At 43.7% G+C, this 12,866-nt stretch overlaps 1 protein-coding gene across 2 annotated transcripts in view; it reads right to left on the bottom strand.

The window, feature by feature from the left end:
- MED8 (mediator subunit 8) overlaps positions 1–10,204 on the bottom strand; it is a 64,595-nt gene extending 54,391 nt beyond the window's left edge. For both annotated transcript variants that reach the window (XM_087381486.1, XM_087381488.1), the window contains exons 1-3: positions 10,009–10,204; positions 981–1,105; positions 689–813 (exon numbers count right to left, since the gene is read on the bottom strand). In XM_087381486.1, coding sequence (XP_087237612.1) covers positions 689–813; positions 981–1,105; positions 10,009–10,181 — 423 coding nt within the window. In that variant the 5' untranslated portion in view covers positions 10,182–10,204. The remainder of the gene's footprint in view (positions 1–688; positions 814–980; positions 1,106–10,008) is intronic.
- Positions 10,205–12,866: the final 2,662 nt, after the last annotated feature.

Raw genomic sequence — 12,866 nt, 5'->3', positions numbered from 1 at the left:
CTGAAACGTCACTTGAAAGTTAGCTATCAACTGCAACAATGCTTGTTGCTTTAGTTCTCAAACAGATTATTCAAGCCTTGTATTCCTCATAAAATTCTAGCTATGCAACCAGATTATTCAAGCCTTATATACCTCAAAAAATTCTAGTAGCTATGCAACTATCAAGTCAGTTGGATGATTAACTAGATGATTTCTTAGAAGCTCGACAACAACAATACCTAGGTCACAACAAGTGCTTGCTTGACTTTGCATCTTATGTCTAATAAGGATACTTTCTTATAATGTGTGATAAGGTGTGTATGTAAAACTATTGCGTGTATACACATATAACGATATGACGTACTTCCACATGATAATGTATGCAAATTACATTTATTTGAATATATAAATGTTAAACCTATATAGAAAATCTATGCAGAGCAAAGTAGACATTTTTAAGACACATTTTGCTCCAGGGGCAAAACGTTTCAGAGATGAGACATTGAAACGCAAAACTTTTCAAAGTCATACTATTCAGAAAGGGATACAACGAATGTTTGAGCACACCAAGATGTCTTGTCTTGAACTTAATGGCATTACTGTTTTATTATACAATTGTAAGACAATGAATTGTACAACACATTTCAGCATCCTTGTTTCCATCTGGTTGTGATTGACTTTCCTACAAAACATAAGAATCTTTGTTTACCTGAAGCTTCTCTGTCTGTGACTGTAATGGAAGATTAGAAACTCCTGCTAAAATTTGTTCCCTCAAAGACGCCTCCTCCGATTCCATTTCCGGCAATAGTTTGGAGGACAGCATGATAGGTAAGTCTGCATTCCCAGATGAAATAGAAGTCTGAAAAAAATAGAACCACAATATTTGCACCCAACTAAAAATATTGAATTACATGATATCTTCAGTCAATTAATTTCTAGGACCCTTGCAGGATCAACCATGGCTTCAGATTGAAAAGATAAATTTAAGAAAAGACACTTACTTGAAGCATTGTCTGCATTCACATTCTTGGGATGAACAACAAACATCTTCAGGATTGGTTTGATATCTTCAACTAGATTCAGCAATTCAACATTTACCATAGAGAATTGGCCAAGCACTTCAGACCTGATGATGAAAAACACAGCATCACTTTCAGCTACAACAATATAGGAATGAAATCGTCCACAACCGTACTCTGAAACCATTTTGAAAAGCCGGGTCAGCATCACACTTACAGTCTGGTAATCTAGATGAATACATTCTTAGCATTCTCCAACTTTACTTTGGAAAACCAATCCCTAGGTAAGTGACCATGAGTTTGGAAAACCAATCCCTATGTAAGTGACCATGAGCACAAAGAAGCTTCTCTGTGTGTGTGTGTGTGTGTGTGTGTGTGTGTGTGTGTGTGTGGAAGAGGAGGTTCGAGATGGCGCAAGGCTCTGCGTCTTCTTTTCCATTTCTGTCTGTTCCTTCGTCTCATGAGTCTCCAGCCGAGTTTGTGTCTTCTTTTCCTTCATCTCCCAAGCCTGTCGTTTCTTCGTTTTTCCAGTTTGGACTTTCATCGCATGCTCCTTCATCTTCAACGTACCCTGTCGTCATGCATACTACCACTGTCGCTTCTTCTGAATTTTCGTTTCCAGCCTCCAACCTTCTACCAGCTGTTTGCTCCGCTCCTGCTTCAGAGGCCCCGTTCATTTTCCAGTCTCCTACTACAGCACGAACTCTGAAGCGGCCTGCTAACTTTTGTACTTCTCAGCAGCATGAGAAGACCCAGTGTTTTGCATCTGGCAGTTTTCCTTCTACGTCCACAAATTTGGATCTCCTCCGTTCTATATGCAAGGAGTCCTTTGTTCACAATCAGGTCTCGGGTTCTTCTATGCGCCGGGTTCTTTCCTCTGAATCCTTGCTGCATAGTCTTTCTGAGGGACAACAACTCGGTATTTGTCTTTACTTTATGGGACGAGTTATGACAGCACCTATGCTACGTGCATGGTCGACAGCAGCCGTTGGAGCAAATAAATTCAACTCCTTTGTTTTTCTAGGTAGGGGCTTTTATTATGCTGATTGTGTTGATGTGGAGACAATTTATCAGCTAGTTACTATGGCAGGTGTCCACGGAGGTGGGTATTTTGCTCATGTCATGCCTTAGGACCCACTTTTCGACCCGGCTCAAAATCTCATTCATTATTGCCCTATATGGGTCACCTTAAAAGCCTTGCCAGTACCTCTCTTCCCGCATATATCCTCTATTGCAGCTCTTTTGGGGAGAGTATTGCATCTTCCGAAGCGGGATTTTTTGGTCTTCAGCAGAGATATCCGAATTTGTATTTTGTGGGATATGGAGCAACCTGTACCTTCATGTTTGGATATTGATTATGGTTTGGAGGATCCTCTTCGCATTTTCTTATACGTATGTATATCTCTCTCTCTCTCTCTCTCTCTCTCTCTCTCTCTCTCTCTCTATATATATATATATATATATATATATATATACGTATATAATTGCATAAATATAAAAATGTGTGCACGTGCATGTGTGTGTGTGTAGAAAGAAAGAAAGAAAGAAACTTTATTAAAGTCTTCGGAAGACCGATGGGTCTATGAGACTGTGAAAATCCTCACACAAGCAAGCTGTGAGGGTGGAGCTACTAAACGAGCATCCACAGATAAAGCGCAATCACAGAGTAACTCATACAAGTCACTGTGGGCTGAAGCAGAGAGCTCGCTAAGGCCCTTTGCTGAGTATTATACTAAACCAAACTCAGTACTCTAAAACTAGACTCAATTTCAAAGTCAAAACACATAACCAAATGCCATGGAGGCTCTCCTATGAGCTGCAAAAATATCTCATATCGGTTACCGGGTCGTCTCTCGCTGAGGCGGAAGGTGCGGCCTTCGTGCTCTGTATCCAATGAGCCATATCGAGAGTGATGCCTCGACTGAAGCAATCCCCTTCTGTGATGGAATGAACCTCCATCATGCGTGCCTTGATCCGTCTCTGCATCCTGTGTGGCCCCTATGTCTCAACTTGTCACCTGGCTTCACACCGTATCCACTTACTGTTGGGGTTACGGGCATTAGTGTCCCACCAAGTTATGACCTCCTTTAGGAGGGACATTGGAAATCACACTCCACTTGAGTACCCGATTTATGGGACCAATCAAATGCACAGATTGTATACCGACCTAGCAACCATTTAGGACAACCATTTAGGAGAATGTCTCCAGGCTTTGGGTGTGAGCCTGAAAGCATGCCAAAGAGACATGGAGATACAAGATAAGATGACAAACTAATGAGCTCAGTTATGGCTCAATTGTGACCCTAGAGTATGCCAATGAATAGGGCTATCTGCTAGGAACCCGTCAGTGAAATCAAAATTGAATTCTGACCACTTTCTATTTTTTTAGGGTTTTTGGGAGTGACACTATCCTTGGCTGAGGGGGGGGCTCAGCCTACAAAAGAAGGCCTTCCCCCTCCCATTCTTGGATAGAAAAACTCGTTTTTAGCCTCTCTCCCTCTCTCCCTTGATGCAGCAGCCCCTCCTCCACCCTTTGGGACCAGCCAAATCCTCTCCAAGCCCTTCTCTCTCTTGCTGCAGGCTTTCTCTCTCCTCTGCCAGTCTTTCTCTCTGTACTGTGCAGAAATTCTCTCTCTACAGTTTAGGCTCCTTCCCTCTGCAAAAATGAGCCCTCTTCTCTCCTCCAGAGCAGCAGCAGTACGTCTCCTCCTTCCCCTGCCTGGAAGCAGCCATAACACACTCTCTCTCTAAAGCATTACTCCCTAGCAAGCTTTCTCTCTCTACTATTCCAGCCCTTCCCATGCAGAAATCAGCCTCTTCTCTGCACTTTTTGGACAGCAGCATCATCTCTTTCCCATCTGCTAGCCTGGGAGCATCCATGACACTCTCTTTCTAAAAGCATCTACCAACTTGACACCGTCAGGTGCTGTCTGCATCCTCTCCTCTCTCTTCCCTTCTACCCTCTCTCGTATAATTACTTTGCCATTCCTGTATGCAGCCCATTTCCCTTCCTGCCTTGCTGTCGTAACGCGAACCATCCCCTCTATACAATGTTCTTGCTGCAAAAGCATGTGAATTCAGATATGTCCTTGTCCCGTTCAAGGCTACACTCATGCTCATGAAGGTGGACCTATCTGTTGTTGTCTGGCCTCACAACCATAGGTCTCATCGGCGCGTCAGCCTTGCCTACTCTACAAGCCCCTTCAAAGGTGAGGTTGACACCCATCTTGGTGATCAATGCCTTGGCATTTGCCATCGGGGTGTTGCCCACTATTAGGTCTCTGACAAGGACATTCAATGCTTTATGATTTCTTATTTTCTCCTCCTTCAAGGCATCATGAGTAATTCCTTTTTGCAGGCTAACGTGCCCTTCTTGACCACTTCTGTTCACTCCTTCATTTTTGCTTTCCTCTCAATTATTTGCTGAAAAAATTCCTCATGTTTCCCTTGCATGGTGGCATGTAGGGCTGCTATGTCCCTTTTTGAGTTTTGCATTCTCTGTTTTGAATTCCTCTAGTGCTTTGCATGCATTTGTCCCCTTAACCTCTTGTGCTTAGAGGGTTTTCATTTGTTCCTTTAAGTACTTAGTTCTCATTCAAAAGTGGCTGGATATCACCCTCTTCCATTTGGGTACATGTATCTCATTTTCTGCTTGCAAGTTGATCCCTTTATCATTAAGGCATGTTGGCTAATCTTGGCATCCAATATCTGGGTCATCTCTTCCTATATTTTTCCTAACTGAATTCCCAATTTGTATTTGCATTTTCCTCCTCCATGGAGACATGCAATCTATGCACAGTTTCCTCAATGTTTTCCCCTATCTTTTTTTGCAAATTCTCAATGTCTACATCCTGGATTTTAGAGACCTCTTTCATTGTGGCAAGGCATGCTTTGGTGTGTTGGTCATTGATCTTCTGAGTGCTCATCCATATAGAGCTGTATTTTCTATCCCTCGCCACTCTGGCTTTTGTTCACGTGAACTGTCCATTTCACTGCGCGCGCACACATGCACACACACACACACATAGAGAGAGAGGGGGGGGGCGGGGGGAGATAGACGGAGACAAAGAGAGCTTATTAAAGGTCTTCGAAAGACCAAAGGGTCTATGAGACTAACTTAACTTGATACTATGAGCTAAAAGGGTTAAGCGGGCATCAACACCGAAGACGAATACAACAGAACCATAATCACAGAAACACCAGTACATAAAAATATTTGACCCAAATGGAGAGGATGGAAGTTGTGGTGTGGGATCACTATGATGCTCCTCTGAAAGCTAATGGAGGGCCCAGGCCCAGCCTAAGAGGTTGCCCGGTGATGGTGATAGAGTGCTGCTCTCTCTCTCTCTCTCTCTCTCTCTCTCTCTCTCTCTCTCTCTCTCTCATGACAAGCAGGCAATAATTGATGAGGCTGTAAAATCTTACAAGGCTTCCCCCCCTTCCTCTCTCTCTCTCTCTCTCTCTCTCTCTCTCTCTCTCTCTCTGGCAAGCAGACAGTAATTGATGAGGCTGTAAAATCTTACAACGCTTCCCCCCAGCTAGTCTCTACGGTCAAAGATCTACTTCACACTGAAGTACAGACCACTAAGAAGGAATTGATTGTGGAAGTGGACACCAAAGCAAGAAAAGCTGATATTCAAGCAGAGATTAAAGAACATGAAGCTAGACGTAATAACACGCTGAAGATCATAATAGGGGGACTCCCAGAAGATTGGCTCAAAGAGGAGGACACAGTGTGAAATATTGACAAGGATCAAAGCAGCCTTGCCCAACATTGAATGGATGGATTGTGATGAGGAGAATGATGGTGATTCAAGGCCAGCTTCTATTGAACATTCTAAAAGTCATGCCATCCTTACATTGATAGGCGGATCAAGCTCCTCTGACAAACTTACAAGCTGAAGGGTACCAAAGTATGGATAGCTGAGGAGCTTACACAAGCTCAACTCAAGAATAAGGCAACTGAATTGGCTAAAGTCAGGGCTGCCAGAAAGAATGGGAAATGGACAGTTTACCGTGAAAGCGTAGCAATAATCAAAGAGTTTAAATCCAAGCCAAAAGACTCTCAGTCTTAAACTGCTGTATGGTTGATTACTCTTTCAGACTATTATGTAGATACTCTAAATAAATTGGGGTTGCTTTCGCGCTCCCTGGGAGCTGCCATGTGCCCTCCCTAAAGCAGATGTACTACATGGTTTCTTGCTGTCCCGTGGACCTGTTGGTCTCCCGTGGACATTAATAGACTCTGTGTGTGTGTGTGTGTGTGTGTGTGTGTGTGTGTGTGTGTGTGTGTGTGTGTTTTTCCCTAACTCTCCTTTTGGGAAACATTTTTGGCTTTTTGGCAGACTTCCTACAACCTTGGTCCATTACTCTTTATTTTTGTACTGGGTCAGATATTGGGCTTTTTGGACCATATGGCAGGATCACAACATGAGATGGGAATCCGTTCTTGCAATCTTATGAATATTTCAGACTCTCCCTACGGCAATCTATCTATGATGCTTGCCATCAAGGAGATCTTCCTCAGTCATGCCTGGAAATAGTTTCCCTTTGCTTTTGATTTCCTGTTGAGGCTCTCTGTTTTTTGAGACCCTCATGTAAATCTTGCTGATAATATACCTCTCGTGGGTTTACCAAAAAAAAAAAAAAAGTGTGTGTGTGTGTGTGTGCAAGGGCCTTAGCGAGCCCTTGCTCAGCCCACAGTGGCTTGTATGAGTTACTTTCTAGATTGTAGATTGTCTCATAGGCCTGTGAGGCTGCCCTCCGATCGTTACCCTAGCCGCCAACGCCATCAACCCTAGCCTCCACCCCTAGCGTTACTGGCCCCCAGCCAGCCAGTCTTCGTCAGCCCGTCGTCTCCACGTCACCCCAGGCTGGGCTGAACCCCAGGCCCAGTCTAGGGGTTAGCTTCAGCTTTGGGGGTACTCAGATATGGCCAGCATGGAATGGCCAACTCTTTCCTCGAAATTCCCCCTCAACCCCGGCAACCTCAACCAAGGCACAATATGCGACAGTGACAGCCATTAACGCCCTCTCCGTTTGCACGCAACTACCAACAAGCAAGTTCAAAGCTACCCATCATTGGGCAACATGAACAGATTTGTCCTTTGCAGCAAACAGTCAGAGAGTTAAGGTTGGAGCTAAAAGGCTCGACTTCAGGTTCTAGAAGGGCCTGGCAAACAGGCAGTGATTGATGAGGTTGTGAAGTCTTGTAAGGCTCCCCCCCCTACCCCCTAGTTAGTCTCCATAGTCAAGGATTTAGTTCGTAATGAAATATGGACGGCCAAACAGAAGGTCATTGTGCAGTTTGAAGCAAAAGTCACAAAGTTGATATTCAGCAGGAGATCAAGGAACATGAAGCCAGACGGGATGATGCACTTAGAATCAGAATTGGGGGACTCCCAGAAGGATGGTACAAAGAGGACTCATTCAGTGATACCCTAGCAAATATCAAAGCAGCCATGCCCGACAACATTGATTGGATACCTGACAAGGATGACAAGCCTGATACTTCTAGTGATGGTGAATCTAGAACAGTCTTTATCGACCATAGGAAAGGTCATGCTATCCTTAAGTTTAATTCACAAGATTTACGTCTCAAGATTTTATGACAATCCTATAAGCTGAAAGGTACTAAGCTATGGATATCTGCGGAACTCACAAAGGCTCAACTGAAAGATAAAGCAACGAAATTAGCCAAAGTTAGGGCTTCCAGGAAGGATGGTTGATGGGTAGTGTATCGTGGAGGAATAGCAATCATTAAGAAGTTTAAATCAAAACCAAAGACTCTCAGTCTTAAAATGATGTAAGGCCGACTATATGTTTTTTTCCAGGACATAATCTAGGTACTCTAGATAAGTGGAGTTGCTTTATGCACTCTTAGGGAGCTGCCATGTGCCCTCCCTAACTGATGTATTAGATGGCTTTTCTATTGTCCCATAGATCTTTGGTCTCCCATGGACGTTAATAGACTTTCTTTCTTTCCAACTCCTCCTGAGCATGTTGGTTAAGGAAAGGCTGATCTTTCAGTGTAGAAGGTAGCTTGATCTGGCATCCATTTAAAGCTTCCAATGGGGACACCCAATGGAAGTGTGCCTTGTAGAATAATGACAGAATTCTGCCAAACATAACCACTTATCCCACGACTTTTGTGTGTCAAAACAGAAATGCCTCAAATATTCTTGCAGCCACTTATTAACCCTCAGATTGGGGATGGAAAGCTGTACTTGGGATCAACTTGGCACCCATGTGAGAAGACAACTCTTTCCAAAACCCACTCATGAATTTAGCATCTGTCACAAACTCTCTCTTGAGGGAGGCCATGCAACCTAAATATATGTTCTATGAACCGCAAAGCCATGTATCAAAAGTTTCATGCAGCAAACATGTTTCTCCTGTTGAGATGAAAAATACAGATTTGATCGTGGATCAACTCACAACTTCACTAATTCTCATTTGATGGAAAAACTTTGAACTTCAAAAACAGCGAGTTTCACTACTCTTGCAACACCCTTCATATCCTCTAATTTGTCTTAAACAACATATTCATCACCATCAAACTCAAGCTTCATTTGCTTTACTAGCAAATTCGTAGATAGGCCGGGCAAGCAATACATTGTATCTAGGTACACCATTAACTAAATTGATAGAAATGTCACTGATCCCTTTAATTTCGAGCTTCTAAGCATTTCCATACATCACTGTGGGATCTTAGGACCGCCGGCGCCTTCCTACCAAGCCCGGCCATAGGCATCGTTCCCCTAAAAGACTTTACCTTAAAGTCAAGCCTGATGCATTCCTCATTTGAGGGCTGACAGGTAGTTGACGCTTATATTCTGACCACGGCATATGCATTATATAGAAGCATCAGTGACATGAAACCTTTTTAATACAGTACCACTCAGCAGCATGACCGTTGATTCATAATAAGTTATAAATGGAGCAGAGATCATATCACAAGGGAACATATGCGAGTCTAAAGTTGTTCAAAAACTACCCTAGCCTTTTCCAGGCCAATTTGCAGCTTTTCAGTTGAGGCCAGCTGTTTTCAAGAGGAAGGGACCAGTGACCGTCATAACATTTAGTAAGATAGACCCCTTTTGAACACGAATCGTATTATAAGTCAACCCTTTGGAGTTGAGAATCGTAACACCCCCTGCCTGCTGGTTGCTGTCTGTATACTGTACATTGCAGCATTCATTAATAAGCTCTTGCTGCAGCTGCAAGCTGCCCCAATATTGCAGCAGACCTCCTCTACCAGGCTGCTACACTGCATGCTGCCGTAACCTTCCTCTCTAGCCGCTTCAGCTGACTCCTGTCACCCTAGACCTCCAGTAGTGCTGCCATAAGCAGAAGCTCATAAGCAGCGTTGCTGCTAACCTTGGCCTGTGAGAGAACGACTCACACAACTACTGCCCAAAATTTGGGCTCCCTCGACTCCCAGGATCAACAAGCTCTCCATCAGCAAAGTTTATGAACCCTGGTGGCCCGAGCCGCTTTGCAGTTCCTCTGTGTGCTAGGACTATGGGTGGCCAAGTTGGGCACAAAGCGTGCGACTCACACAACTACTGCCCAAAATTTGGGCTCCCTCGACTCCCAGGATCAACAAGCTCTCCATCCGCAAAGTTTATGAACCCTGGTGGCCCGAGCCGCTTTGCAGTTCCTCTGTGTGCTAGGACTATGGGTGGCCAAGTTGGGCACAAAGTGTGCAAAGAAAAGCAAAGGTGTGCATTGCATCACAAATTCATATGTCCTCAAGCATTCTCAAGTTATATGAATCCGCTTTAAGTTTGAGTTCAATGTAATCGTCTAGATCCAAAACGAACATAATCGAAAAGTCTTCGGTCACAACGATGGACAGCGGGTCGCAGAGCAAACGATAAACTCGCATCCGCGCTTCTTCAATTCAATTATTAAAATGATGCGTCTTTTTAACGTCGCCGTGATGTATGGTATCCAAATCTAGGCAGCTTCAGAAAATCAATCATAACCCCAAGCAAAGATTGCGCACCATCTATGCTGTGGGATTGTATTAAACGACTGAATGATAGAAGTGATGGCCTTAAACAGGTCCCAGGTGCGAGTGCGGATAGACTCCAAGTTGAGCTGCTGCAAAACTGGAGACATTTCATTTTTGGAAGGTGCTACAGGTTGAGTAACCTGGCTTGCTGGTGCTGCAGCCATCGCCAGCTCTCTCTCTCTCTCTCTCTCTCTCTCGGAACAAAGATTTTGCAAGTTATGTGACCAAGAACAAGTAGAGACAGAGGCACATGTCCTCCTTACATGCCCACGATATGCATGCATAAGGAGGGACTTTAACAACATTACAAAGGAACACGACACCCTCGCAAGCTTGCTTTCACATACCCATATAGCCACTCTGGGCAATTTTATTGCCAAGATTCTTCAATATCGGGAATGTTGTATTACTCAATGTATTTCAGAATAGTTGTTTTCCTACCCCTTCCATAAAAGAAGGGAGACACTTGTATTGTGATTTTCATGGGTCCCATGGGTCGGTTTCTCGGCCCCCAGAGGACGGTAATACATTCTTCTTCTTCTTCTTCTCTCTCTCTCTCTCTCTCTCTCTGTCTCACACACACACACACAATGACCAACGTAACTTGTGCGCTTTGGGGGGAAAAGAGGGTTTATGTAATGGGGAATGATCGGGGGGAGGGCATTCCGGACCAGAAAGCCGGCTTCCCGGGGCAGTTTCCTGCCCGAAATGCCCGGGCGACCCCGGATTATTCCCCAGCTTAGAGGATTGACGGGAGGGGCTCCTCCTTTCTACACGCGTCGGGCGGTTTGTGGGTTTTGATTGGTACACGTGTCGTTGCACGTTGCGTGTTTGTGATTGGTTACGGTGTGGAGTGTTTATGGGGTGTAGTGGCTCATTTCATTGCATGCTTAGTCTCGCTTTGATTGTTTTCTCCGCTGCGTCATCTAGCTGTGGTTCTACGCTTTGCTTTTAATGCTAGCGGGATTCATCTTTCCTGTTGATGATTTAGAATGGATATCTCTTGTAGTTGTCATACCAAAGAAAGGAAATAAGTGGCGGGTTTGTGTGGCCTTTCGTCCTTTGAATGCATGCACTAAGAGGGATAATTTTCCTTTGCCATTCCAAGATGAAATACTAGACCAAGTAGCACGGCATGAGATGTATTTTGTATGTGATGGGTATTCTGGGTACTTTCAAATTCGTATTCAGGAGGAAAATCAAAAGAAAACATCATTTGTCACACCTTGGGGAGTTTTTGCTTACAGAGTGATGCCTTTTGGGTTGACCAATGCACCAGCTACATTTCAAAGGTTCATGAGTCAAGTGCTTAAGCCTTACTTGGGAAACTTCATAACGGTGTTTTTGGATGATTTTTGCATTTATTCTCGGCACATAGATCACATGGAGAAGTTAAAGATGGCCTTAGCTAGGATTGATGAAGCAAAAGGGTGTCTAAACCCTAGCAAGTGTCATTTGGCTCAAAAAAAAGTAGTCTTGTTGGGGCATATTGTGTCTGAAGAAGGCCTGCAAATGGATCCTAACAAGGTTCAAGCAATCATGGCATTGCCACAAGTCCTAAGAGTGTCACTGGTGTTCGTAGAATTCTAGAAAAAAGCAAGTATTATCAACGCTTTTGTGATGATTTCACATAGATAGTGCATCCCATGAACTTTTTGAAAAGAAAAGGAGTTTCTTTCCAATGGGGTGTGGAGCAACAAGAGTCTTTTCAAGCAACTTAAGCAGGCCATGAGTAAGGGCCCAATATTGAAGCCCCCTGATTGTTCTCAAGACTTTTATGTAAATCCAAGTGTATCTTTGCATTCAGTTGGTGCTATATTGCTACAAAAAGGAGAGGCAGGTAGAATGCAACCCATCTATTATGCCAGCCGACAGCTTACAGAGGTGGAAACAAGGTATAAAGAAATGGAGCAGCAAGCCCTCTCTTTGGTATTTTCGATCAGAAAGTTTTGCTCCTATTTATTACCTCGGCCATTTTTCTTCCTTACCTCTCAGTCTATATTAGCATATCTAGTTCGCAAGCCTAATCCTGGGGGGAGATTTGCAAAATGGTTATCAGAGCGTCAAGAGTTCTCTTTCTCTTTTGTCCACTGAAAATACCACTAGGTCCACTATGGCAGATTTGCTCATAGGACAACAGGATCTAAGAGAAGAAAAGAAATATAAGGAGGACATTAATGATGAAAGGGAGACACCACCAACAACTTTTGTCTTGTATTTTGATGGGGCTTTTAGTCCATGCCAACAAGGAGCCGGGGGGATAGTCTTGATGAATTTTGAAGGTCAAGAGATGTGGGCAAGAGGACAAGAGCTTCCAGGTATCAGAACTAACAATGCAGCTGAGTATAATGCTTTGATTCTTGGTTTGGAGGGTTGTCTTCAAAATCAAGTTAAAGAATTGGAAGTAAGAGGAGATTCTCAGCTTATTATATAAAGCAAATGCAAGGGCATTACAAGACAAGAAGTCCTCATTTGAAGGAGCTGTAGTCATTTTGATTTTTGCAAGTTTGTTCATATAAATAGAAAAGAAAATCAAAGGGCAAATGAGTTGGCTACTCAAGCCATTATAGTACAAGACCGGGGGGTGGTTTCTTTGGTAGAAACTGGATGGCTAGGGCTGCAAGATGTTCGACAATATGTGAAAGAAGGCATGTTTCCTCGAGGGTTAACTCCACAACAGAAGCAGGGATTGGTTACTTCTGGCCATGCCTCCATAAAGATGTATATGAATGTCACCAATGGAACCTATCAGCTTGAGGATGTTGATGGCATGGTGATACCCAAACGCACCAATGAATTTCGCCTTAAATTCTTCTATGCTTGACCACCTTGAGGGCCAGCAAACCCTC

The sequence above is a fragment of the Dipteris shenzhenensis genome, chromosome 11 (assembly GCF_047967505.1).
Source record: "Dipteris shenzhenensis isolate YYH24624 ecotype China chromosome 11, Dip_SZ_1.0, whole genome shotgun sequence".
Taxonomy (NCBI): domain Eukaryota; kingdom Viridiplantae; phylum Streptophyta; class Polypodiopsida; order Gleicheniales; family Dipteridaceae; genus Dipteris; species Dipteris shenzhenensis.
The sequence above is the reverse complement of the archived record's forward strand: the minus strand, read 5'-3'. Positions and strand labels throughout refer to the sequence as shown.